The sequence below is a fragment of the Sebastes fasciatus genome, chromosome 3 (assembly GCF_043250625.1).
Source record: "Sebastes fasciatus isolate fSebFas1 chromosome 3, fSebFas1.pri, whole genome shotgun sequence".
Classification (NCBI taxonomy): domain Eukaryota; kingdom Metazoa; phylum Chordata; class Actinopteri; order Perciformes; family Sebastidae; genus Sebastes; species Sebastes fasciatus.
Window position 1 is genome coordinate 17590301 of NC_133797.1, and position 27454 is coordinate 17617754.

Sequence of the window (27454 nt, forward strand, 5' to 3'; positions counted from 1 at the left end):
CATTTGCCTCCATGGAGGGACCCCTTCTCAGAATGAAAGACATGTCTAGACGTCTCTGAAATATACATCTCTGCACACACACAGGGAGCAAGGCTGCTTCGCCTTAAAGAAGAGAAGGGGGGGGAAAAGAAATGAATTTCAAAGTATACCGGCATGTCCTCAGTCAATATCCGGCACTATGGCCCTGCCTTATTTATGAAGCTGCTTCTTTCATCTTTAGCCCTGTTGTCTATCAGCCACATGAAACGTCCACCCGCACTTCATTCTTAACAACATACACAGAAATGTGCGATCTCTCTCGCGCACACACACACACTTCAGACCACTGACTGTTATCATTACAATACACGCATGTTTGATGAACAATATCGCCAACGAGCGCAGAACAAAGGGAACAAACGCGCGAGTGATTGGGATATAGTTGGAGGCTCTTTCTCTCTTTGCACTAACACTCATAAATAGAGATCACACGTTCCAGCAGAAGCACCATATATCCTCCATTCTTTTTTATCCTCTATTCTTTTTGGGGTGCAGAAGAAGAGAACATCTAAAATAAATGTTGTCGATCTAATTGCCATTAGCATTGGGGCAGAGGGAGCTCGCTGGGGCTCTTATTGCTGCTCTCTGTCTTTAAGTCAACACCAGACAGTCATCTGAAAGGTTCAATATGGGTTTTCTCATTAATGGCCAAATCCATGGGGTAACCAGCCAGCGCTACTTCCCCCCCAAAGACCCCAGGCTAGACTCCTCTCATTTAATTTAATGTCACTCCAATAGGACAAGCTCACATTTATTTAGCCAGTCTGCCCTCAGGCATTCGTCCACCTAGGGAGACAGGGACATTTACTTACACGAAAGCATTTGCTCTAGCGTTTCGTCATCTGTTTATTCAAAACACACAAGCCGTGATGCGTGTGGGAGCTAAGAGATCTACTACATCTTTGAAATTAAAAAAAAAAAAACGGCAAAAAACTCTTTTAATTAACTGCATCCTTATGATCTTTATTCTATTTGTTCTAATTCCCCGAGGTATAGACAACCATGAAAAATGCCTCGTATTTGCCTTTTATGAAAACAGAATAAAACATACTAACATAGTGAGCCCATTTAAAACAAGGCCTCATGGATGCTGGAATATTAAACATGTCAATACGGCACGTTATCAAAATAGGAAGTGACACATGGTGCATGTTTGCAACAGTTAAGACATGAATTGCTTACAATACAGAGACCTTGTCTCTCTTTAGGGAAGTATTATCAGCTCAGTACAGCACACAAACAAACAATATTTTTTAGATCGTATTCCCTTCATAATCAGTCTTTCCGAACCAAGTCCCCCCGCTGACGTGTTTTTATATGTGACTGGTGTAATGCTGAGCCGAAAATAATAAACATTTAAATACTTGATTACAGTCTTTCAAGTAGTGTCACTGCTGATTCCAAATGCCGTTTGTCAAAGAGGACTCCCCAGTCACGCTTAGTGCGGCATTCCCCGCCAGAGCACTTGTTCTAATATATGCCAGTTGGAATTATATATGCATCCTTATTTCACCCCCCCTCCACTTACCCAAACAGCATGCCAGTGTATTTAGTTGTCATAATGAGCTGTCATGCCTGATGCACTGCATGGGGACACTGTGCCTGCCAGCTTTGTGTGTGTGTGTGTGTGTCTGTCTCAGTGTGTTTCTTCTCTGCTATGTAGATACTGTATGTGAGTGCATGAATGTGAATATTTGTGTGTTTTGTTTTTTATATTTTCAGGGCGAGCCACGCGGAGCGAGATGTGAGCATGAAAAGGCAGCTGGTGGAGGACTTTAAGACGAGACTGAAGTTCCTGCAGGAGATGGAGAAAAGTTACTGTGGACAGGTGGAGGAGCTGGAGAAGAAGGTATACAATATGCAGTTTGATGCTCCTTGGTAGAATGACAAAGAAAATGAGGTATTGTGATACTTAGCATTTTTTTAAATCCTCGGTATTATGTCTCCTGGATGACTAAGAAAGGAAAATAACTATTATATTAAGTTATAAAATAGGGCTGTGTATTGGTAAGAATCTGGCGATACATATCAGGATACAGGGGTTACGATTCAGTATATTGGGATATTATGCGATACTGTAAGCAAGGCGATATGCATAAATTCCGAGAAAAAAAAGTTTACTTATTTATGCAATTTGAACAGAGGGATCTGTATTTGTATTTATCACAGTTCCTATAACATCATAGTACTACTTTTAGAGGGCACATATCTTTGCGAATGAAATAAAGTATTGATTAAGTTCATCTTTGCATGTAAACTATTAATTCAAAATCAATACACTGTTTTTAAGAATCAATACAGTATCACAAAATTCTCAATATTTTCTTACACCCCTATTATAGAATAGATACTTCGTTGATTTGAAGGAAACATGTTACTATATGTGACTTGAGTACCTCCATCACAACAAAACCGCAGTGCCCTCATCCCATTGCTCACTGCTTTGCTCTAACTGTCTACAGGTGAAGACTTTATCAGAGGAGGCCACCAACAGGAAAGCCCTCGTTGATTCTCTAAAGAGGAGACTGAATGTTGCAGCCACAGAGAAAAGCCAGTATGAGGCCTCCTGTAAAAAACTGAAGGAGGACCTGGAGAAAAAGGTAGGAAACGGCCACGCTGCCTGTTCCCGCTAGAATTGTATCACATGGAAAATGTTTTAGAAATTGGTATTTTTGTTTTGAATAATTTGTTTCGTGCCACAGCACTTTGGGCAGTGAGAGGCAAGTTACCTGCATAATTAACTCTTGTCCCTGTGCATTGCCATGGTACACTGTAATTACTGGGGAAAAACTGTCATCATATCAGATCACAGTTTAGCAGTGCGTAATTAGTAGAAAAAAAACAAACAAAGGATTTCAGGATTGGGAGAAAGTAACTTCCATCCATGAATCTTTACACTGCAGATGTAAATTTTCAGTCCTCTTCAGGGAATATAGAACATTTCACAGTTGTACAACTTTTAATCATAGAGGATTAAATGAGCATTTTGACACTGATCATTATAAAAAGACTCAAATGTCAAAAAAGTAAAATAAAATGAGATAAAAACTTTTCATAGGCACCTTAGATTTTTTTATTAAAATATCAACTTTAAAATTATTCTGATAGCATTTGAAAAATGAAACAATCTTGTCGAAAATTGTGCGGCCTATAGTCCCTTTTCCATACACAAGTGCTGGCCTGGCTTGACTCGTTTTGACTCGGGGCGTCAGCCCAGCACAGCAGGGATTTACATCTCCATTACAACAGGGCTACCCGCTTGAAGATGTGTGTATGTGTACCATGGCTGTGACTAGTGGTCAAAGGAGCGGCTGTAAAATGGTGGAACACATAAACACATTTAATTTCCTATATTATTTATATATATTTATAAAAGTCCCCCCATTCAATTTGTTCCTTGTAGGCCTACTTTTTGTTTGTTTTTATTGAAAAATAGCCTCGAGCAAAGCTCCTCTACTTCGATAATAAACGCATTTAATTTCCTATAAATTCTTCACAATAAAAGTCCCCCATTATTTACCTATTTAAAGTTGCTTATACAATATCCAGAGCATTAATATACCAGCAAACAACTATTTACTATGTAAAGATATACAGTAGTTGAGTAATGTCTAACTGAGCAGAGAATGAAGTCTCTCTCCCTCTGTGTGTGTTGTAATCCGAGCTTCTCCATGTGTTGTTGACATCACTAGGCCAGCAGCGCATGCTTTTAGTGCTTGTTAGTACATGTGAGCGTGCCCCACTGGCTAGCTCATACCCGCCGCTCTGCACTGCGCTCATACGTCGGTTACAGCTGATAACACCGTTCCGACCGACAGCGCGTTGCGAAAGCGTAGCGTCCACCCTCCAGTTCCCCCCCCTGCAAGCCACCGGCTCAGCCATTGCCATGTTGGAAGCCGTGCGAAGGCACTAGAAGTGCTCCAAATCTCTCATTTAGCATCTTTAAAAGCTTTTATTATGAAGAAGCATCAAAATCAGGAAATATTTGTTTTTCAAACCACAGTGTTTCAGTTAGAAGCTACAAACGTTCTGAGAGCTGAACACACAATGTCTTTCTCTCTGGTCTCCTGCACAGACATGAGTTGAGTCTTGCAACACACACTTGTTTGAAGGGAAGAGGTGGTTCGTCACGGGCTGGCCGCGGTCGGCAAGATGGCACAAGGTGCCAATGGAAAAGCCCTATATGTGTTACTTTCACCCCATTCATCCTCAATGTCCCCAAATTAGACACTACCAATCGGAGTCGGCAAAGTCTGAAAATTTAAAATTCTACAATTGCCGCAAATGTCTCTATGTCCCTATACAGACTCTCTACTTTCTAAAGATTGTTTGCCTTCAGCTGACCAGTTCTGCCTGCTATTTGTCTTTACAGGAGCAGCGCATGCATGCCTTGCAGGCTCGTGTGGGAGCCGGTGAGCAGGCTTTGGCTGCACTGGAGCAGACAGCCATTGAGCAAATGGAGGGGTTGACCCAGCAGAGCTCCCTTGCCTTGGACAGGCTTCAGAGACAGCTAGGCCAAGCCTACTCCCAGCTGGAGCAGCTTCATGCCTTCATTAAGGTACTGCACTAAAAGGGCAACGGATCACAGTCTAGTGAAATCATCTAACTCGTCTCAAACCAGTATGGTATGGTGTGTGCCTGCAAGTTCTTCACCTATGAATTGTATTGATATTGTGTGGGCGTACCACCTGCAAGGTTAAGTGCATTTTTAATTGGGCAAAAGTTGAAGACATGCTGTAAATGGAAAAAGGCAGATAGTACCTCCCTTGTGATGCTGTGCCGACTAGATACCGTATAGCAGGACTCACCTGCATAGCACCAACTCTAGGGTCTGGACTGTCCTTTTCACCAGTTGCCCAGCTGATTGTGGAAATACTCAGTGGAGTCGCAATGTCTTGCCATTTTCCCCAGAGAATGAGGGGGTTGCTTATACTGTATGAGGCTCTCTGACTGTTGTTTGAGCCTATGCGTAAAAAAACAGTTCAAAGTATCTCGCCTTCTTGGAGTCTCTGGTTTGGGTCCTTGGTGCAGAAACATGGATTGGGAGGAACAGCCTGCCTCATGTAAGCCTGAATAGTCTTTTGTTGTTGGGAAAGTCTGGATGAGGCCTACTGCTGTCACAGCTCCGAAGACATATTTTCTGTCTCTGGCCTCAGAGAGGTTCTGGCAAACTGTCAAAAGACATACTGTAGGAAGGGGAGGCAGGGTCTTGCCTGGGCTGTTCTTATTGGTAGTCAGAGTGATCTGCAGTGGTATGTTACCATGCTGAAAGTTCTAGATAGTGTTCGGCTGTCATTGTTGACATGTCTCTTCAATGTTACATGGAGATTGGTAGCAATCGCACTTGTATGTATGTATTTTAATGTATTTTATGCTCTTTTGACCGTGTCCCCCAGGATGTCTTGAGGGATGTTTTGAGGAAATTGGGGTGAGGGCAATAACCGTATAACAACAGTGACAGCTGAGAATTTATTCCAAGGAGTGGAGAGTGTCCAGTCTGATGGCCTCAGGATTGCATCAATGACTACGTTTACACTAATATTACGTTATTATTCAGAATATAACAATATTCTGAATTTTATACAGGTCATGTTAACAGCATATTCCGTTTGGATATTCTGAATCAGGCCTTATTCTGAATGGAGCATTTTCCATTAAGACATGTGTGATATGCCGATATTATTCAGGTTTTAGGAGCATTCTTTGGACATGCATTAGGAACATGCTTCTCATTTGGGGTTTTTACAGCAGTTTGCGACAAACGGCCTCTTGACTGTTCACGGTAAGCTTTGTGCGTTGTACACAAACCAACTAGCATACAGTTTGCAGAGATGCATGCCCAAAAGAAACACCGGACGTTTTACAAGAAAAGATGACACTCAATATATGTATAGCGCTTACTTTGATCTTTAACGTTGGATAGCTGTTTGTCTGCCATCTCCAGTCCAGCTTTCGCTGCAGGGCCGCAGGTCTCCACCTGGAGCCGCTCCACCGCGCACACCGCATGTGAACCCTGCGTCCTCTTCTCCGCAATTGCCTTATTAACGTTATGGTTCCCTTATAGCATTGGGTTTAAATCCAAAATATTGCCCAATGGGTGCTTTTGCTTTTCGCTTTGACACCAAATTCTCGCCATCTTCTTGTCTGTCAACTCTCTCGTCCCGTGTGTGTGTGTGTGTGTGTGAAATCTGACTCCTGCTACTCTGAGCTGAGACGCCGTACGGACCCTTGTAGCGTCCATTGCCTGACTATGTATTGATAACAGAGCGCTGATATGCGAAAATGAACTAAATAGGTTTATTTCTATTTTTGAAAAAAGCAAAACTACTTTGGGGCCGTTGGGAAAGTAATGTAATCCGTGTATGCCCGAACACCGTATAACACCGTATAACACCGTATAACACCGTATAACACCGTATAACTCCGTAACACCCACTACCGCGGCAAGCCTACCAGACTGTTGTGGTATAGAGGAAACAAGGCGACGCTCTCAATTTAGCTGTCAATTGACATTTCAGCCCCATGAGGTCTAGGTAGTGATCAAAAGAATAAGATATGCTCATCTGATTACCAGAAGGAGCCCAGAGTAGAACCGTTGCTGCGTCGCATTGACAGGAAGCAGTTGATGGTTCAAGCATCTGATCAGTAAGTCAGCTTGATGCCTCCCTGTGGACGTATCCTGGGAATGTCCAACTGGGAGGAGACCCAGACCCAGAACACACTGGAGGGATTACACATCCCACCTGGTCTGGGCAAGCCTCAGGATTCCCCAGGAGCAGCTTGGGGGATGTGGCTAGGGAGAAGGACGTCAGCACTGCCTTGCTTAGCCTGCAGCCACCAGAACCAGGTCCCCCATACGTGTCAGCAGATGGATAGATGGATGGATTTGTAACAATGCATTTGCACTTTCTTCCAATACATGGGAAGACACAGGCCACCACTGTGAGAATACTGTGTGCCCAAACGGGAATGAGCACTATTGTCTTTGTATAGGCCTAATCCATCACCTTGAGGTGTGTTTGTGTCAGTCTGCGCGTGTGTCTGGCAGAGGCTGATAAAGACTGTCCATCAACTATGCTCAGCTGACACCTGTCTATCAAAGGAGGAAACGGCTTGGCAGAGATAGATAGTGATGGCAGCGTATTTGCACACACACACATAAATCAAGTGGCAGATCATGGACACAGTTTAGTGGCAATTCTCCATCGCTTTTGTCTTCACGAGCCAGAAATACTAGAAATAACTGATACTATTCTTGTCCTTGGGTGGCTCACTTGCATCTTGAGGATAATTGGAGGTGGATTTGATGTGTTTTATCTTTTCCTAACCTCTGATTTCTTTCACACATCTAAACCTTACGCATTTATATAATAAAGAAGACACACGTGCGTGCAATCTAACCTATAAATAGAGGCTGTGTGAAAGCACACGTGTACAGAAATGCATAGAAATACAGTTCACGCTCATATAACTCCTCTCCTCCATTCCCATAACCCAAGGCTGGTGGGGCCATTGTGTTGTTGTTGAGGATTCACATCATTGTTTGCCTCCCCCTGGCTCCTGTGATTCCCTATAAGAACACCGAGCCCTTTGATTGGACTGCCTGACGTCCGGAGGAGATTTACTCTTGTCATGTATTGATCAGGACCGGAGGGCTGCGCATGTGTGTGTGTGTGTGTATAGATGTGTCTGTGTGTGTGTCTTTATGAGCTTGTTTTTTTGTTCTTTGTGCCTGTATGTGCTGTGTGTATTTGTGTGTGGAGTTTTTTTTTTATTATTGTGTGCCAGCAAACCCTTTTGGCCCCTGCACACGCCCCAGGCTGTAAGCACTGCTGTTGAACTGCTAAACAGTGGCCCTGCATGTAGTGACTACTCCACAACACACACACACACACACACACACACACACACACACAAACACACTAAAGGTAGTTCTCTTATATAGAATATTTTGGTGTGTCATCCCTGCTGAAAAGTACACGATTTTGGAGACTTTGAGTAAAATCTTTTTTTTATGAAAAGGAATGTATGAGCATTTTTGTGATTATTTGAAGTTGCTACAGGTTTAGGATATGAAGTACTAGGAGTGGGAATCACAAGCGACGTACATGAAACCTGCGTTGGCGGAGGTCTGCGCTCTCCGAGTGCACTTCTAGTTTATTTAGCGTTATTTAGTGCTCTTCCCGACAAGCTAGCACGATATGATTGGTGCCAATCAATTTTTAGTAGGGCTGTCAATCGCTTAAAAAATTCAATCGCAATCAATCACATATTTATCTCACATTTTTTTATCTGTTCAAAATGTGTCTCAAAGGCAGATTTGTCAAGTATTTAATACTTTTATGAACATGGGAGTGGACAAATATGCTTGCTTTATGCAAATGTATGTATATATTTATTATTGGAAATCAATTAACAACACAAAACAATGACAAATATTGTCCAGAAACCCTCACAGGTACTGCATTTAGCATAAAAAGATATGCTCAAATCATAACATGGCAAACTGCAACACAACAGGCAACAACAGCTGTCAGTGTGTCAGTGTGCTGACTTGACTATGATTTGCCCCAAACTGCATGTGATTATCATAAAGTGGGCATGTCTGTAAAGGGGAGACTCGTGGGAACCCATAGAACCCATTTTCATTCACATATCTTGAGGTCAGAGGTCAAGGGACCCCTTTGAAAATGGCCATGACAGTTTTTCCTCGTCAAAATTTTGTGCAAGTTTGGAGCATTTAGCGTAGTATTCTTGGCGACAAGCTGGTATGGCATGGTTACCATGGTACCAATGGATTCCTTAGGTTTCCTAGTTTGATGCCAGTATCGTTCTAGCTTTATAACTGAGCCCGCTACAACCTAAAAATCACAAGTTGCGTTAATGCGTTAAAGAAATTAGTGGCGTTAAAACAAATTAGCGTTAACGGGTTTGTTGTTACTTGACGTCCGTGTACTGACACAATATTGCCTTGCAAAATATTGCGATACTATGCTGTATTGATTTTATCCCCCCCACTTCTATAAATTAGCCTACACAACAATGATACACAACAACACATTTCCCTGTGATTACCTTACACTATATACTTTTCACATACCCGTGCTTTTAAAGGTACTTACATAATTAAAGTTTGTAGGGTATATGAACAACAGTAAACAGCTGTTTTCTACATCAGTGCCCGCATAATCTAACAAAATGAAAGCATTTTTTCCTCCCGCTCTGCTCTTTATGTTTTTGAATGGCCCTTTGTGTCCTCATGTGTGTGAAGAGGTTCAGAGGTAGCTAGTTATTAAAGAGGATATCTTTTTGCTGCTCATTTGATCCCCATCTCTATGCCCTAATCCTCGTCCTGTCTAAATTGCTCCTCTGGCAATTGTGATTGTGTACTAGCCAGGCTAAGAGCTCTTAGCAAACACACACAGACACAACACCTTCCATGTATGTATTTGAATAGCTTGTGTGTGTGTGTGTGTGTGTGTGTGTGTGTGCGTGTGAATGCTTGCATATCCCCCTCCCACCCTTTGTCTCTCTCAGGGCTGAGAATGAGTGATAAATTCACCCGTTAATCTCTTTCTGGATGCTTCCACATGCAGGGTTTAGGTCAATTGAATGTAACCCTTGACTAGTGACAGTGAATATCTATTAGGCTGTAAATAAAAGAATAGGCTCTCCGACTGTTAGTTAATGAGCTGTGTATTCCTTAAGGGTAAACACAGCTCTCAGATCACCAAAAACAGCTAAAGCTGCCTTCCTTCATTAGAAGGGGTACGATGGTTATGATTTCTGTTCGTCCTCTTTAATCAGTGCTATTCTGCTTATTTGACACTTACATGAACGTAGTAGGCCACCTATGAAACTGGATTAGACTGTTATATAGAATATTCATTCCCAAAGACTGGGTCGGGACCCACAAATATATTTGCAGAATTTCTTCCAAAGTCTTTTATTCAAGATTTATATCTGCCGTATACCTTTGAGCCACATGAGGGAGCCTGAATGTTCGTATTGTTCTGATAATAAAGTGCTGCAGGAATTAAATACTTTTGTAGGCCAACCCGGAAGTTAGAATCGCACGGGTTCCCTCGACAAAAAAAAATGGGATTTTTCCAGTGGATTTTGGATTATTGCAGAAAATAAGCTCTGTGGCAAACAAACGTTTATGATACATGCACGTTTTGTTCTGCAAGATAATCCCTGCTATTGAAAACCACTTTTATGATTTTTGCCAGAAGCAAAAAGCTAACGTTTGAACGCGAGTATAAACAACGAGGCTGTAGCGGCGGAGAGTCAGCGTGATGACTCATTTAGTCTCATTTAGCCACTTTTTAGCAACCGCTTTTTTTAAGACATATAAAAGCTTCAAAATTCACAAGCGTAATATTTATTGATGTATTTTATATCGTAGAACAAAATGTTAAAATCTCTTCAGCTTGTGTTAACAACAGACCTTATTTCAGGCATCTATAAACCCATTAAAGAAACCCATTGACTTCCAGACGAGGGAACCGGAAGTGCTGAAATGCTAACTCATTTTTGGGGTTTTAGGACTCATTCCTGCAGCACTCTTTTGTAGCCTACTTATAACATTGAATCTAATATGAAAGGCTAGCATACATTCTGTTTGTTTTACTGATGAGAGGAAAAAACAAGATATGCTCATAAGTATTTAATATGTTTATATTATGTTTTTGTGTTCAATAACACATGCATAAAGCTAAGTTGTGATTTATCAAACGTATATCTCTTCGAAATGGCTGGTTTACCTATTCAAGATAATATGAGGTGATGTGGAAATGGTCAGGAACGATCACAAATTTGCTCTTTTCACGACTTATGGATAATGCCTATGTTGAATTGGGTCATGATGGTTTGTCATTTTTTTAAAAAGTGGGTCCCCAGAAAAAAAGTTTGGTGGAAACTGATCTAGAAGGAAGAAGTCAAAAAGCACCTGGCCTTGCTGACTTCCTAGACAAATCACACTTTTCTTGTTTTAAAGTGTAACAGTTTTTACATTAGACTTGAGATCCGGAGTTGAAAAATGTGTTTACTCTATGAGTTGATTTATAAAACAAATTGGTGTTATTCTTTTTATCTGTATGGGCTTTATATAAAGTGATCCTGTTGGTTTTCCTACACGTCTCCTTTGAATTTCTGAATGCCTGTGCTCTGCTTGTGTATATTTGATGTTGCTAATAGACAAATAGCAACACTCCACGTACTCCAGCTGTGAGCCTCCAACCACTCGCTCAGTGCTCTCCTGTGAGAACCACCACTTGCTTTGTAAACTGCACCTGGTCCACCTGTGTGAAATTAAGAGAGAAGAGTGGAGATGTTTGCCGCAATTCAACATTGTTCATGTGTGATTACCCTTGTTACTGTAATGCACTTGAGTGTTTTCGTATGTTTGTACTTGTGTGCACACACTATACTTCTTGCTTGCTTGGCTTTATTGTGTAGCACTGTCCAAGAGCAAGTTGTTGTTGTTGTTTTTTTTATTTTGTTTTTGTGTACAGCGAGTTCTCCTGTCTCCAGCTTTCTCTCATCTGACCATCTATTCCAAGGTCAGCTTTTCAGCAAGCTTACAAGGGAATGATACAGAAGATTATTGCCTCGATCAATAAGCTCAAAATGAAGCAAAGGGGAGTTTACTTTATTGACTTTCTCGTGTACAGTGGCAGTTTTAACATTTAATTGTCTCTCTGTATTTAGAGCAAACTCCCATTTAGTGCCCGACAACTGTGCCATCCCAGGCCTTCCTCCTCTCGCTTGCCATTCACTCGGGCACCATTTGAAACAGCCCCTCGTAGCTTAATTATTAACAGTGTTATGCTGCCCTGTTGTACTGTGAGACATTCAGAAAGCAAATAAATAAATGAATGGCCTGCATTTTCAGTAGCTCTCTGTCTTTCCCTCTCTGATGCGTGATTCTCTGTCTGTGGAGATTTTAGCAAAACTTGGGGTACGTTTGCTATCAAAGCTGTGTTCCCTCAGCTTTCAATCGACAGGGCAACGAACCCTCAGGTCCACATTCCTACAAGGCAGCGTGAGGCGAAACCGAAGAGAATCTGAGTGTGTCAAACTCAATATTCCTCCATAATGTACTAGGCCTCTCTGGCGCATGCTTGATCAATTTCATTTATTCATCTGCCAGGCAGAGCTATCCCTCTTGTTTTTCTATATCCATTTCATCATCCTCTTCTCTTTTTATTCCTTCTTCTCCTCCCCCTTCAGGCTCTGGCCAGTGAAATACTTTTAGACGTTCAAGAGGTCAAGCAGCAGTTGATGAAGAGGAGGAGGTTGAGGCAGGCCAACGCTGTGGCAGCAAAGGGCGGCCTCACAGCCAAGTCGATGATCAAAGCCAAGTCCATCGCTGCCTCCATCCTCAATATGTCAGAGAATGATCTCGCGGACATAATGGACACTGACCAGGTAAGGCCAAGAGACAATGGGTCAACATTTCTTATAAACGCTAACTTTAGGATCTTTATCAGGTTTGATCATGCCCACAGCACATACCTATAATCGATTTTCAGTACTGTAAATTTTAAAAACATCCTAAAAGTTTTCAAGGTGTTTTGCTTAGTGATCGAGCCAGAGGACTGGGAAAGACATTATATCATCAATAACAACGTGTAGCTTTGGTTATCTTTCTTTGTCAATTGAGACTTAATGCTACAGTAACTTTAGCGTATCGTCTGGGAGCAGATGCTGTAGATTGGCGTTTGGTGTAGAGGGGAGGAAGCATAGAGAAACATAAGCCTTCTGTTCTTAGTTCATTCCGCCTTTATCTAACAGTATTTAGCCTTGCTGGAAATCTCTGACCTTCTCTTATTGATGGGTAGATAGATTCTGGAAAGTAAGCAACACCAAGTAAAGGTGAACCACACACCACCAAGGCACGTCGCTAATAAGTCAGTAAGTAAGTTTCAGTGCAATGGAGAAGGATGTGGCTTCATGTTTAAAGCCGGTGTTCTCGCTCTCGACAAGATCAAAAACCTGTCAACACCTGCAGCAGCTGTCGACTTGATATAAGATTTAATACGGCACAAGTTGAGTAAGTGCAACTCTTTTCTTCCGACCGAAAGCCGTCGTTGAACTGAAAATCCTCGCTATTGACTCTCGGCCGCTTGCAAAAGTCTGAGTTTCACCCTCTTTTTCCAACTTGGTGGGCCCGTCCTCTACCATACATCATACCCAGCTATGTCATCAATTAGCAATCCCATGTTACAATCAACCTCCCATCCCCGGGGACTTCCTCCCATCTATCACAAGATGAGAGAGGGCGCTCCAGGCACTTACTCACACTTGAAACCAATTTTAGCCCTTTGCAGCCCAGCTCCACCCAGGAGATGACAGGGAACACTTTCTCACTTGACGAAAAGTCCCCCTCATCAGAGCTGAAACCTCTGCGTGTAAAAACACTCTCTCCTCCGCACCGCTCGTTTCTCTGTCGTATTAATGGTGGTTAATGGCGTGCTGCTTGGTGCCCTAACATGGTGGGTGTGTTTTTTTTTCCCCACGTTTTTGTTAATTGAACATTCATACATCACTGCGCTGTCGAAAAATGCACGCACCCACCAGAGAATTATAAATGTTGTGTCACGGTGAGGTTAACAGTTTAGGTGTGAGTATGTGTTACTTAGTGTAATTTTGAATGTCGGAAATAGACCCAGAGATAAATGGTTTGTTTCTGTACAGATGTTTGTTTAGGTGGGTGTCATGGAGAAATGGGGGGCCTATTTCACATGTACACTAATTGAAACTCCAGCTGGACACGTTAAAAGATCTGTATGGAAGTGTGTCTGTATGTAGATGTTAGTCAACCTGGACTTGTAGGTAACTCAAAAACCAAGTGCACCATATTTAAACCAGCCTGAACTTAACTATGCTTTAGCTGTGCACACAAGGCTTCTAGGGCTGTCCTCAACCAAAGTCCGAACCATAGTACGTTCGGCTCGCCAAAATCCGACATAAATTGATACTCTTGGTTCGTTTTCTATTTAATCTGGTTCGGCTTCACAGTGCACGAATTAAAGTGGACCAAATAAAAAAAATAAGTTGTTGAGGGGTGTGTACGAAGGAGCAAATTTATCTTTTTCATCTTAAGAGCTGCCTCTTCTTTGCAGTTAATCGCAGACTTTAATGCCGTCGAAGTTTTTTCACTTTGACTCAGCACAGATCGACTGCGCACATTAATCCCTTCTCCTACAGTTTATGACTTTATAGATATCACTGTTTTTGCACAATTTATTTAGCATATTCTGTGTGTCCTCTTCGGCCCAGATGTCAAGCAAACATCAGACTTCTGCAGAAGTCCAGGTCCGTCCTCTCCCACTCATGTTAACCTGTCGTTTACCTGTGTCCATCTCAACAAATGGTCGCGCAGGCAGCCTGTGCTTTGGTTCGCTTGGAAACGAGACCGTTTTAGAGAGGTGGTTTCGGACCGGATGTTTTGGTCTGCATCAGAGTACGATTACTGCGTTCATAACCCTCCAAACGAACTGTACCAGTTTGATTAAAGCAGACTAAATTTTGGCTTGTGAAATTGCCACTCATACAATTTTGTTAACTAATCGATTAGTCGATTTAATCAACAGATTTGTAAAACTGAGTTTCTCCTCAAGGAATCACACAAAAGCACAACTTTAAATATTGTGTTTACCAGAGATGTACTCGTACGTTTCTTGGAAATAAGTCATTCAGCATGAAAAATCATAAAAAATTAATAATTGAGTAAAGAAATATTAGTTAACTAAGACCAAAACAACTGATTAGTCGACTAATCGACTAAGAGGGGGCAGCCCTAGAGGCTTCACTAGTTGTGAGCTTTTAAAAAATGTCTATATGGTCTGCAACCATCCACAATCGTAACTGAGGCTGGTTTGTGACACATTGTTGAAAATGATTTAAAAGTTTTGTACAGAGTTGAAGTTTCATACTTGTTTCAGAATTGTGATTTCTTTTCCTCCTCACTAAAAGAAATGTACGGAGCTTTTGCACATCCTTTGCAGATTCTGTGTTTTTCTTTGGACTTGAGGACGTGGCATGAGTCCCAGCAGTCTTCAACGAGTCCAACACATAGCGAGTGTATTCATTTATTCACTTGGTTGTGCGATACCAGTGTGTTGAATGAGAAGTCTGGGCTTAATGGGATTGCTTTTACTCTTCATTTTTACTTTTAAATGAGAATACTCCTTTGCCAACATAGCTACTCTTCTTTAGTTTGGCAGATTTCTCTCGCCAACAATATTTGCAGAGGTCTTCAACATTGTAGTGCACCGATACTTGGTTTTGAAATTAATGCATTTTTGAATTTCAGGCGTAAATTTCTAAATGCATTATTCCTAGTTGTGGTTATGTTTTAGGAAAAGTTTGGGAACAGATGACCTTTGTGTATTTACCACCATCTTTTCCAAAGGCTGCATATTTCTTAGTCTTGGTTTGTTGATTTGTCCCTGCAAGGAAGTCAGAGCTTTTGCTTGAGGTGTTTTTTCTGAACAGAAATGCAGTTGTGTCGAAGCTGTTTGTGCAGCTGGTTCTACAATAGTTATAGACAGCATAGCAACGAAAGTGTTTTCAGCTATTTCGTCGGAATGGGGAATTTGTTCCCTTGTTTTTTTTGTATTTTTAATTCATTAATTGATTTTCAAATAAACTTACAGCTGCTCCAGTATGCACAAGCCCATCTAGAAACGCACACAAAATCAATGTGATGTATGTATATAGATGCAAAGAAGGCGTCTAAGTGTGCTCAAACATAACTACCCCACACAAGCCTGAACACATGTATCACGCTGCACACTGTTATTTGCCTCTGTCCATTCCGTAGCGTGCAACAGAGGACCGGAGAGGGCCGAGCAGCTCCAGGCTCCCCTGGCAACTTGTTGTGGAGTTAATGATCCAGATGTAATAAGGCTGTAATTGCCAGGCCAGTTTGTTTTGCACCTAATGTTTGATGGAGGGTCAGTGCTTTGTTATATATCTACCAAGGGTGGGCAAGCACACTCACGCACATGCACTCTTTCACACGCTGTGTTCACCCCTGCGGGATGCTTGAAGGCAGTAGTCACAAGAAGGCCCCCCCTCTCTCGCCCTCTTTTTCTCTCTCGCTAAACACACTCCCCACCCCCAGTCTCTACTTACTTCTCTTTTACTGGGAGTACCAGGCACAATTAGGCATACTCTGAAATTAGCCGAGACCAACTGCTACCGCCAAAGATCACACATAGAGGGTGCCAGGAAGCCCGGGAACACCAGGGGGAAACACATGTTTAATCTAAATGTTAACCCTCCAGACCTTACTCATTGCCATGGATATGACCAATGCCAAAATCTTCACCGTTCCAGCCCGGTCACTGAGTATCTTTCTCAATTATCTTTTAGGTTTTTATATCGTTCTGTAGCTTCACAGTGGTGTTCCTTATGCATTCAAATTCAAACATTCAAATTTTGGTCAAAGTATATATGCTTTAGCATCAAATTGCTATTTTCACAAGCCCTTCTAAAAACGTTTTCCCACGTAACCGGACATAGGTTTCTGCATGATGACGCTGCTACATGTACAGTATATAAACATCCTTATAGTCAGTGTATTAACATTACACATAGTAACTTAGATGGCGGTCGGCATGCTCCCAGTTTGGAGAAGCAGACAGTAGTATATCGGCATTGAAGCGGAAGAACAATGTACTGCTGTGGACACTATGTTAGTTCGAATCCAAAAGTCACGCAATAACACAAACAAACTAACCGATCAATGCAGCGGTAGACCAGCAACTCCTGTGTTCTGACAGGTAAAATGACAACGATAACAGCTTCAGTTCCCCCATTGGAAAGGGCTGTCTGATGGCAAGGTAAAGCTTTAAAAATATTCTAAATACAGCGTACACTTAACCTGATAATAATTTTTTTTAGGTTACTAAAATATGTTTTTTTTTTTACTGCCCCCATCCACAGCTGCTTTACCTCGCCTTCAGACAGCCCTCACCGACGGGGAACTGAAGCCGTTATATCGCTGTCTTCAAAGCCACCAGACTACATTCACAAAAACAGTAATTTTACCTCAGAGAACACAGGACTTTAACATATAACCCCACTTAAAAAAATCAGAACCAACCCTTTCAGTTATTTCTAAACTTAGCACAGCTAACTTTGACTCAGCTAGTGCTAGCGTTCACATTATTCATAACCTTAGTGATGAGCCTCGATTAGCTTACTTTGGTAACCTACGTCACTGCTTTTTGCAAGGCCTGAGTGGGCGTTTCCATTTGAAAAAAAACATCAGAACAGAACACACATAAACCCGCCCTTTAAAAATCTTGTATTATTGTGGCTATTCAATAAAACAAGACCAACGAGTATCAAATAAACAAGTAAGGTAGTAAAAACATATAAGCAGATGGATTTATATTTCCTTTTATGGTACTGAATTTTCTTCACATTGGGAATATATGCAACATGTGCTTTAGATAAAATAATAGAGATAATGTAATTATTGATATGCACTGTAACACTTCCCATGACTTTGAGTAGCTCAGCATTAACATTGTTAATCATTTTCTCAGCTGAAAGTGCTAAAAAAACGTAGGTGGACAGATTTTTTTGGACAAGAGTCAACATTTGTCTGTCTGACTCACACGAATATTGTTATGAATATTGGTTGATCTTCAGAGAGCACTCTGGTGAAGTCAGCACCCGAAGCGGACTCTATCAAAGTTCACATAAAGTCTGCATGAGCCCCCTTGTGGACTCGTGGCATTGGACAGCCCTTGCCGTCCCAGACTTCACACACTGTGCCCGTTAGGTCCGCCAGTCTGCAGGTATAGGGACTTATAGATTCAGCCACACACACACTTTTCTCCCCCCTCCAGCCCTCCCCGCGTCCCTCTGAGGCGGTACAAGGCTCGTCGCATCATTTCGAGCAGCAACACCTGGGGCTTGAAGTGAAGAGGTAAGGCATTAGTGCTGAGGTGTACATGGCCACACGGTCGCTCCTCTTCCTGTTCATTAGTGGTAACAAGGCTACCGCTCTGTTAGGTCTTTATACATGAGTAGCATGCAAACGTATACTGGCATACCTTGCCACTGAGTCTCCAGAGAGCTTCTTCAAGGTCCTGGCTGGTGTGATGCTACAATTCTGCCCTTAAGCAGGAGACTCACAGAGGCCAATCTAAAGATACGGCAGCAGGTTCTCTCCCGAAACGTCAAGTAGCTCTCAATTGAAATGGTCACATTTTATCCAGGTACAAAATGCTAAGATCCCTAAGGTTTATTGAAGGTATTCTCTCTGAACATCGGCATGGTTTCATGTGGATCGTTCAGTCTTCATTCTCAGTCATTGATTGTATGTATTTGTGTTTTTTTGCAGGGGGCAGAGGCCCGTTCAGAGAGTCCCAGAGACCAGGAGTGGCTGGACCACCTCAACCACATCCTCCAGCAGAAGGTCAGGCTCACAATCATCTGCAATAATGATCACACAAGTTACTCATTCCTGCAAATACACAAGATATTAGCAGCCTCCCTTCAATTCCCCCCTGCCAAGGAGGTTACGTTTTCGGTTCGGTTTGTTTGTTTGTCAGCAGGATAACAGAAAAAACTACTAACTGGATTTTTAAGAAACTTGTTGGAAGGGTGTAGCATGGGCCACGGAAGAACCCATTACATTTTGGAGCGGATCTGAATCACGGGGTGGATGCACAAATTATTTTTCGCTTTCATTAACATTGCAAGATCTGTCAGACTGCGCTCTCTGAGTGCCCTTCTAGTTGTAAAATGAATTCCCGGCGTGGCACAGTTCTTGGTTGAGGTGTTGTGTCAAAAGGTAACAGAAAATTGGCAGAAAGGTTTTCTTCTTTTTAGAGTTCATGGTAACAAAAATAAATTGAAATGGAGCAGAGTGGTACTCTGTCAAAAACAACACATTCTTAAAAATGGGGAAAAAAAACTTTCACTTCCATAAGATTTTAATTACAAGTGGGAGAATGATCTGTATTGTTTTATATAAGTAAAAAGAATCATGATAAGGTTATCATTCCACCACTATTTTATCATTCTCTCTGTCACTCAGTATCAGTGAGGGGGGGAGTTGAAACAGGCAAAGCGCAAATGAATTAGATTGCAATATATATATTATTTTTCAGACTGTATTATAATTTTTTCGTAATTAGTGGGGAGTTTCTCGTTTGTATTTGCAAATAATTAATTTCTAAATAAACTATACAGTATATTGTTAAAAGTAGTTATTATTTTCAAAGTACATTTTTTTACAGAGAAATACCCTAAAAATCAATATTTTGTGATGTATTGACTTTTTTTGTTTGAAACTTAAGTTTAAGAATAACTCATTTTAATTTCCATTCATGTATTGAATGATAATATTGATCAGCAGGTGTTTGTGTTTCCATGTTTTTTTGTCCCAATATATATCAAACCAAATATTTTAGCCAAACATTGCAGATGTGTTGCTTTTGTCAGTTTTCCGTGTAGAAAAATTTAGGCACCAGTTTTAACCCAAATACTGTAAATGGAGGATGAATTTTTAGTTCCCACCCCGATGTGTCCTGCTCCAGGCTCTGGAAAAAAAAAACACAATGATGCAAAAGATAAAACAAAGAAAAGCAACTGCATCCTCATCGTGTGTGTGTGTGTGTGTGTGTGTGTGTGTCTGTGTGTGTGTCTGTGTGTGTGTTTGTGTGCACGGCCACTCATCTGTGAGTGCTCTGCTGGAGCTTTACTCGAGTGCTGTCAACGTCTGCTCTGCTGTGATATGTGTATGATTGAGAGTGTCGACTGTGTGTATGTGTGTGTCTTGTCTGTGTTCTTGTCAGCGGCTGCCGCAGGCACTCATGCGTCGCCTCCGCACCACGACACACACCAGACACTGTTCTCTTGTTCCCCAGATCTTCTCCTGACCTTTCCACCTTCCTCTCCCCCTCCCACACTAACACACACACAAACACTCTACTGAATCCATGTTTTTCCCTTCTAGCTGGACAGCTCTCAGTCCCTGTTCTCTGTCTCTCTCTCTGCCATCCTCCACTGTCCTGCATTCCTCTCTCTCCCTCCCTCTCTCTCTCTCCCTCTCTCTCTCTCTGGCTCAGACCCCGAGGCAGCTTGTTAGTGGGGAACTAAATATTGATTTGGCGGGCCTGTCGATGCCGGGAGAATGAGCTAGTGTCCACCAGAGACCTCGGCACCGGCAGCCTGCTATCGACGTTTTCCGTGGGCAGAACAGGGGTGGTGGAGGGGGGGGGGAGGGAGTGGAGGAGCTGGTGTGGGGAGTGGAGGAGGAGGAAGAGTGGAGTATGACAAGTCTGAGACTCGCCCCTAGGTCTCTGTGGGGACCGCTGGGACCACCGCAGTCATCCCCCCTCACTGCAACCGACTTTTTCTATCCCCTTTCAAGTCCATCTTGTTCTGTTTTTCGTTCATTTATTTATTTCTAATGTCTCCTCTTCTCTCTATCTCGTCTGGTTTTTAAATGCATGCAGTCATATCACGAGGACACCAGACTGTCTCTGCATACTGTAGTTCTGTCACATGTGACATCTCACATACTAAGAGACCAGGGGAAGGGTCTATGAAGACGCTTTAAGTGCCTGTCTGTTCGTTGATTAAGGTAGATCTCCTAATTTGACGCTTTGAAGCCCGCTATGATAACGTGTCTGTACTACACATGTCCGCTGACGCTGAGAAGCGAGCGTTTTCTTAAGAACTCTCATACTGTACCCTCTCTTCCTCTCGTCTCTCTGTCATAGCGTATGAAAGGCTCGCCAAGCAGAACATCTGTGAAGTGGAATGGCCTGGCCTGTCACCCTGCCTGTGACACTAATAACACACTCCCCTAATAGTGATATGATCTTACCCCCGAGCTGCACACACACACTTCTTCGGATAAAAAAGACACAGAGACAGAAATAGACCCGACGAAAGGAAAGATGAGAGAGAGATCCATGTCCTTAACTGGCTGGCTGTCACTGAAAGAGGATGAGGATGTGTCCATCTGTGCGCGTGTATGTCTGGGTATGTGTACGTATTCGCGTGTGCATGTGCACTCTCACGACAGCCTCATCTTGTCACTGTCAGTGCCTAATGGAGCTGCCACTGGGACAGCACTTTATTATCTCAGTGGCCCTGTCAATAGCAAACCCATCACTCACTCTGTGTGTGTGTGCAGATGTGAAAGAGCGGTATGTATGTGTGCATCTGTGTCTCCGTGTGTGGGCTGCTGCCATTGTTCGTCATCATTGTCGTGCGCTGCCACATGTCAGCGTAACAAGAAAAGAGAGACATCCGCACCACATAGGCGAACCGTATGTTGCACGGAGACACGTGACGTGAACGCGTTGAGTTACTGCTCCCTTCGCGCCGAAGAAGTGGCAAAGATTTCTGGAGCCCCCCCCTCGCCGCCGCCCCACACGTCCACTCAAAACCAAATGAAACATTGCATTCATTTCCTCGTCTCTCACCTCCACTGGTGAGTTAATGAAATCAAACCCTACGCCTCTCAGTGGAGAGCCACCATAAGCGGCGCTCCATGGCCAGGATCGAGGGACGGTGCTATCTAATAATCATGAGCAGGCCAGGGGGTGTGCTGTATGGCTCCACCGCAACCCACCATGAATAAGGCCAGCAGAGAAGATGGAGTGTCCATGTGGGCCACGGGGTCCAGGCACCGGCCCGGGGAAGCATTGATTTAATTGCCTTTGGTTTATTTGTGGAGTCCTAATTATTGACTGGAGGTAGAATTTAATGGGCCAAGTCTTTATGAAGACAGGGAAATGACTGGCTTCTGCTGCTGGCCAATAATGAACAGGAGGAGCATGTGCATGCAAGCGTGTGCACATGCATGCAAACACACGCGTTCCCTCCAGATCATTTTTCAGACTCATTTTGTACACACACGTACCCATCTCAGGCCTCATGACAGCATAATAACATTTAAAAAGTCATTGACTCTGTTGATTTCTTTATGAGAGGACAGTGGTTTGGGGTGGCGCTGAGGGCCCGCTAATATTTACTTCACAAGCACACCCGGGGGAGACGTACAAGCATCACTTCTTATCAGCCTCCAAACTATAACAAGCAGGTGAACATTACATTAAGACAGTAGTAGAGGCAGGCCGGACCAATCTGGACTGGACTTGTTATAAAACATTGTTTATGGATGGACTATAGGGCGGAAATTTTTCCTGTAATTTCGAACCCTTATTGAACTTCGGGGAGGGGGTTGCTGCTGCTTATTGCTACGATGCTAATGGCATCATTTATCTAAAGTTAAATAACAGACTTTATTCATGTCACTTCCTGTCAAAGCCTCTCAGTTCCCTAGGGCGTTGCATCATTAACCCTCCGTATTAAACATATCAAAGGCCTTACAGCGCTAATGCAGTGAGAAAGTTTTCCATTGTTGTCGGTGCTGTGAGGGTGAGGGGTAGCGTGTTGTGTTGTGTGGCTCATTATGCCTCTGTAATGACAAGGAACAGCTCTGAGTCCCACACTTCTCTCTCTGAAGGAAAGTGACTCTAATTAAGCCTCATTTAATGATTGAGCTAATTAAATCAGCCACTCTTTTTCTGTCTCTGTTAAGTGTGTTTGTATGTGTGTGGAGGGGACTCGAGCCAAGCCTTTGTACTGTAAATATGTCACTGGAACAGTGGCGGGGGGATCCCAGGAGGAGACTATACTAATGCCAGAGCCCGCTGTGACTGAGTCGGTGCGTTCAACTTGCATTTCACATAAATAGAAACAGCAGATGCAGCCTTTTGGTGCTGTTTCTTAGCCATTAAACTGTTGGGGTGATTACTTAACCAGGCGAGCTACAATATATCAAACAGCACTTTTCATCAGATCAGTTGAAACAGTCCAGGTGAATAATCTTATTATTATTCCTGAGTCATGAGGCTATATTTGAGCTTTAAGGTTACTGCCAGTCTGATTGTACCCGAGGGCCGTCCTTTGGAGCACAGTGGACTTTCGCTCTTTAAGTTACTACAGGAAGAGAATTAATGATGAAAGTAGACATTTCCTCACTGAATAGATGACTAGAGGTGTTAAATTCCCTCATGTCAGTGAAGAAACATTGAAAAGCAACAATTCTTGTTTTGTATGTGACAGTTTGCTGCAGGCACAGCCACCTTTGTTGATTGTAACTGCCTCCCAGTACATCACCTCGGGCGAAATGAGCCATACTGTTAATCACGGGTGTGTTCTTGATCCCTGAATTCTACCTAAAGGTTGCATCTGTTATGTATGGATATCACCTTTCTATATTTATACCCTCAGTCGTGCCAGAATCACCTCATTTTCACACCTAATGAGTAGGAACCTGAAACAAAGACCCGGTGCTTCCCTGTGTTTAATCTAGGGTGTATTTAGGTCAGATCCCTAACAAATGCATGTTGCGCACCGGAATGATGTTTCCAAACAACGTATCAAGAAAAGGAGAGATTTTTAATTACAGTATTTGTGGCCCCAAGTGTCCAATTCCCTTTCATATCAGTCTCTAGTGACCTAAAGGGGAGAAAAGAGAGGGATCTGCTCCGCTGCAGGGGTAGGTAATTACGAAGGAGAGGGAGAGAATAGGCTTGTCGGTGCGTTAGTGATTTTCTTACCTGAGCCCCTCTTTGCAAATGTGACATATTCATTATCAGAGATAATCAAATGCAAGACTTTTTAGTATGGTGCCTTTGTGCTTTTTTATCTATTTATCATGCTGTTGTTGTTGTTATTCCCCCGTTTGATAAATTTGATTTTCAAACAAAAGTGAGAAGATCAAAGATCAAAGAGCTGTTTTTTTTTTCCTCCTCTGTGATAAAACTAGTGTAACTACTTCTCCCTTACCTTGAATAGTGGCCTAGATTGGAGACGGCTCATCAGCCAGGGACAACGATTTATAGCAGGAATCCTCCACCACTGTGAAAACACTCCTGTCATACCAGTCAGATCAGAAACCTTACTTTGTTATGGTTATTATTAAATTATCATGAAGTGTACATCCTTGTTTATTACAGTAAAAATATCCTCTGTACAACTGTTGTTACAGGTATACAGGTAGACACTCCTGTGGGACTTTTTGAAGGACCTAAAAGTTGCTTTTATAGTAGAATATTATATCAGAATCAGTTTTATTTGCCAAGTACATACATACAAGGAATTTGACTCCAGTTTTATGCATCGCTCAATGCACTTACACAGAATAGAAATAACAGCTAGGGACAAGGAAAACCAAGCTGGACAGATAAAGATGAGGAATAGGCAGGACTGGTACTGTATTTACACAAGTGGTGAAAATGTAGGTGTATATATATAATATAAAAAATACCAATGAACAATAATAAGATAGGAATAAAATAAAATAAAATAAAACGTCTATAAGTGATCTGGAAGTTGTAGACATTACAAATAGTACAAAGAAATAAATACTGAATGGATTTACATGGACTGGTTGATTATGTACATGTATACATGTCTATACACTGTTTGTACAGTGAGTAGGATTTATATTGACAGTGACAGATGTGTATCTATAAGGGCAGTGTCGGTGTATGACTGATTTAAATGCTCATCAGAGTGATGGCATGGAGCTAAATTAGGCAGCAACATCTGCCTACTTAAATGGCTGTTACATTGCTATGGATAAGGTGGTAAACTAGTGAATATCTGAGAAAGAACACCCACTCGTATGCTGAGCGCATGCAGAAATTTGGATGCTGTACCCCCTTATATCTCTTTTAGGCTCTCTGATTCCTCCTCCCTAGTCATTCGGACTCATTTAGATATCCGACAGCCTGACACAATCTTTACAACTACTCACAAATTGGGCCCTTGGAAATAATTGCGATAACCCGTTCCGAGGGAGAAGACAAAAGAGCTGGAATGATCGATCTTTTAAGGGAAGAAGAAAAGTTGATGTGTGTAATGCCACTACCAGACAATGGTCACTGGAGTGCAGCAACTTTGAGCTGCTCCTTGCCTTGAGGTGTGCCCCAGGCTGTAGAATAGCAATGTCATTTAATTGGCTCATAAAAACACCTTTTGCTTGCAGCTCTTGTTCTCGTCTTCACACACACACACATACACGCTTACACACACACTTGTCAGTGTCAGTGGCTTTACATGTCAGTTCACTTCTGCAACATGTTCATGAAATCACACCTAGACAAAAGGTCTGCTCTGCAGGGCCTGTTGAATAGTAATGATGTGAGTTAGCATGGCTTAATGCTACAGTAGCTTTTTTAGTGTTGCCATCGGGGACAGGGCCTCTTGCAAAAACAGCGGCCGCGTTGCTTAGTGCTGGTGCTGGCTAGCTCTGCCAAAGGGGACAGGGGCCCGGTTAAATCAACTGTAGCATAACATTAGTGCCAGTTCCCTAACGCTGCCTTAAGCAGCCCAGGGGATCCAGTAGAGCAGCTGCATCACAGCTTACCTCCAACCATCCTGCAGGGCATCGGTACCCAGAAAGAGTGGCCGTCAGATGAAAGGAGAGGATCGTCCTGCTTGTCCCGTCCGTGGGTCTGTGTGTGTGAGCGCTTGTGTTTCCTTGAGCCACAATCTGCTGATGTGAGTCACACACACCATACAGTAGGGGGATGAACCAAGAGAACAAAACTGACGAGGGTGGAGCTAAGTACAACCTCCTGAATAAGACATTTTTAGGCGACCAAAAAGGATATAATTAACTTTCATGAACTGAAAATACTCTGTGAAAGGGTTGAAGTTGTAAGACGAAAACACAAACAACTACTAGACCTGACAACGCTGTGGTAGTGACCTGTCAATCACAAGGTAGCCACGCTCTAAAGCATACCCTGCTTTATGGTCTATTTGACTAAATGGGACCATCATTTACTAAAAGAACATCATGCTGTATTGAAGAAGACTTGAAACTAGCGATTGAGACCATAAAGTCATGTTTACAATGTTTACTGAGGTAATAAATCAAGTGAGAAGTAGGCTCATTTTCTCATAGACTTCTATACAACCAGACTTCTTTTTGCAACCAGAGGAGTCGCCCCCTGCTGGCTGTTAGAAAGAATGCAAGTTTAAGGCACTTCAGCATTGGCTTCACTTTTCAGACCCCGGAGTTGCCCACTGGTCCATAGTCATTGTATTACCTACAGCAGATGAGGGTCGGCGCGCCCCCAGTTTGGAGAAACAAACAGGAGTACCGGCACGGGAGCAAAGCAATGTACTGCTGTGTACGGGGCAGCAGCAAAACGTATTTTAGCCACCTAAACGAAAGACCCACTTAAAAAAATGTAATATCCATTTAAGTGTACACTATATTTAGAATATTTTCATCGCTTTATCTTGCCGTCAGACCAACGTTTCCGACTTATCTATGCTCTCTTCAAAGCCGCCAGACTCCATTAACAAAAACAGTATAGATAAGTTGCGTACACCTAAAGTAGGGATGTAGAAATTTTCCCACAGGTTAATACACTTGTGACAACACCGGTGTTACAGATTACACCGGATATTTTACAAGAAAACATGACGTTCAGGATCTGTAGAGCGCTTACTTTGATCTTTAACGCTGGATGGCTGTGTGTCTGGCCTCTCCGATCCAGCTTTCGCTACAGGGCCGCGTGCACACCTGCTGTAAACGCTCCGTACTCCGCCCTGCAATTGCCTCATTAACATTATGGTTTACTTATAGCCTTGGGTTTAAATCCAAACTATTGCCAAATATGAGCTTTTGCTTTTCGCTTTCTCGACAAATCCTCTGCCACCATCTTGTCTGTCGACTCTCTCTCGTCTCGTATGTGTGAGATTTGACTCCTGCTACTCAGTGCTGAGACTCCGTACAGAGCAGACACTTCCAGTTTTATAGCGTTGGGCGCTGATACATGCAAATGAACTAAATGTGTTTTATTTCCATTAAAAAAAAGCAAAGCGACAGTGGGGGCAGAAGGCATGTAATATAATTGGTGTATGCCCGAACATTGTGTAACACCAGTAACACCGACTACCGTGGCAAGCCTAACTGATATGAGTTTTTCTTAGGTGAGCCTTTCTTTTAAGTGGCTAAAATATGTTTTGCTGCCGGCCCCGTCCACAGCAGTACATTGCTTTACGTCTGTGCGGTAACTTCTGTTTCTCCAAACTAGAGGTGTGTCGACCGTCATCTACTGTAGGTAATACACTGACTATGGATAAGTTCCTCATACAACCTCTCTTCATATAATCCAAACTATCCCTTTAAGACGCTAACCATGAACCACAACATCCCTGGTTCTCTCTTTCCCTCGTGTCTTGTCGTCTCTCCACTGTCCGAGTAAAACGCCCAAAAAACGTTTTAAAATGAAGGAATTGAAAGTAGATAAGGTTTCATTTGTTTCAGACTTACATTTTAACTCCTTCTAGGTTTATCTAGATCATGTTTACCTGTTAGTGTTGTTTACCCATATTC

The 27454-nt window shown here is 42.5% G+C and overlaps 1 protein-coding gene across 3 annotated transcripts in view; it reads left to right on the top strand.

Annotated features, from left to right (window-relative positions):
• The window catches only part of cntln (centlein, centrosomal protein), a 110388-nt gene that overhangs the window by 77716 nt on the left and 5218 nt on the right, over positions 1 to 27454 (top strand). For all 3 annotated transcript variants that reach the window (XM_074629344.1, XM_074629343.1, XM_074629345.1), the window contains exons 22-26: positions 1762 to 1888; positions 2502 to 2639; positions 4412 to 4597; positions 12274 to 12471; positions 18410 to 18484. In XM_074629344.1, coding sequence (XP_074485445.1) covers positions 1762 to 1888; positions 2502 to 2639; positions 4412 to 4597; positions 12274 to 12471; positions 18410 to 18484 — 724 coding nt within the window. The remainder of the gene's footprint in view (positions 1 to 1761; positions 1889 to 2501; positions 2640 to 4411; positions 4598 to 12273; positions 12472 to 18409; positions 18485 to 27454) is intronic.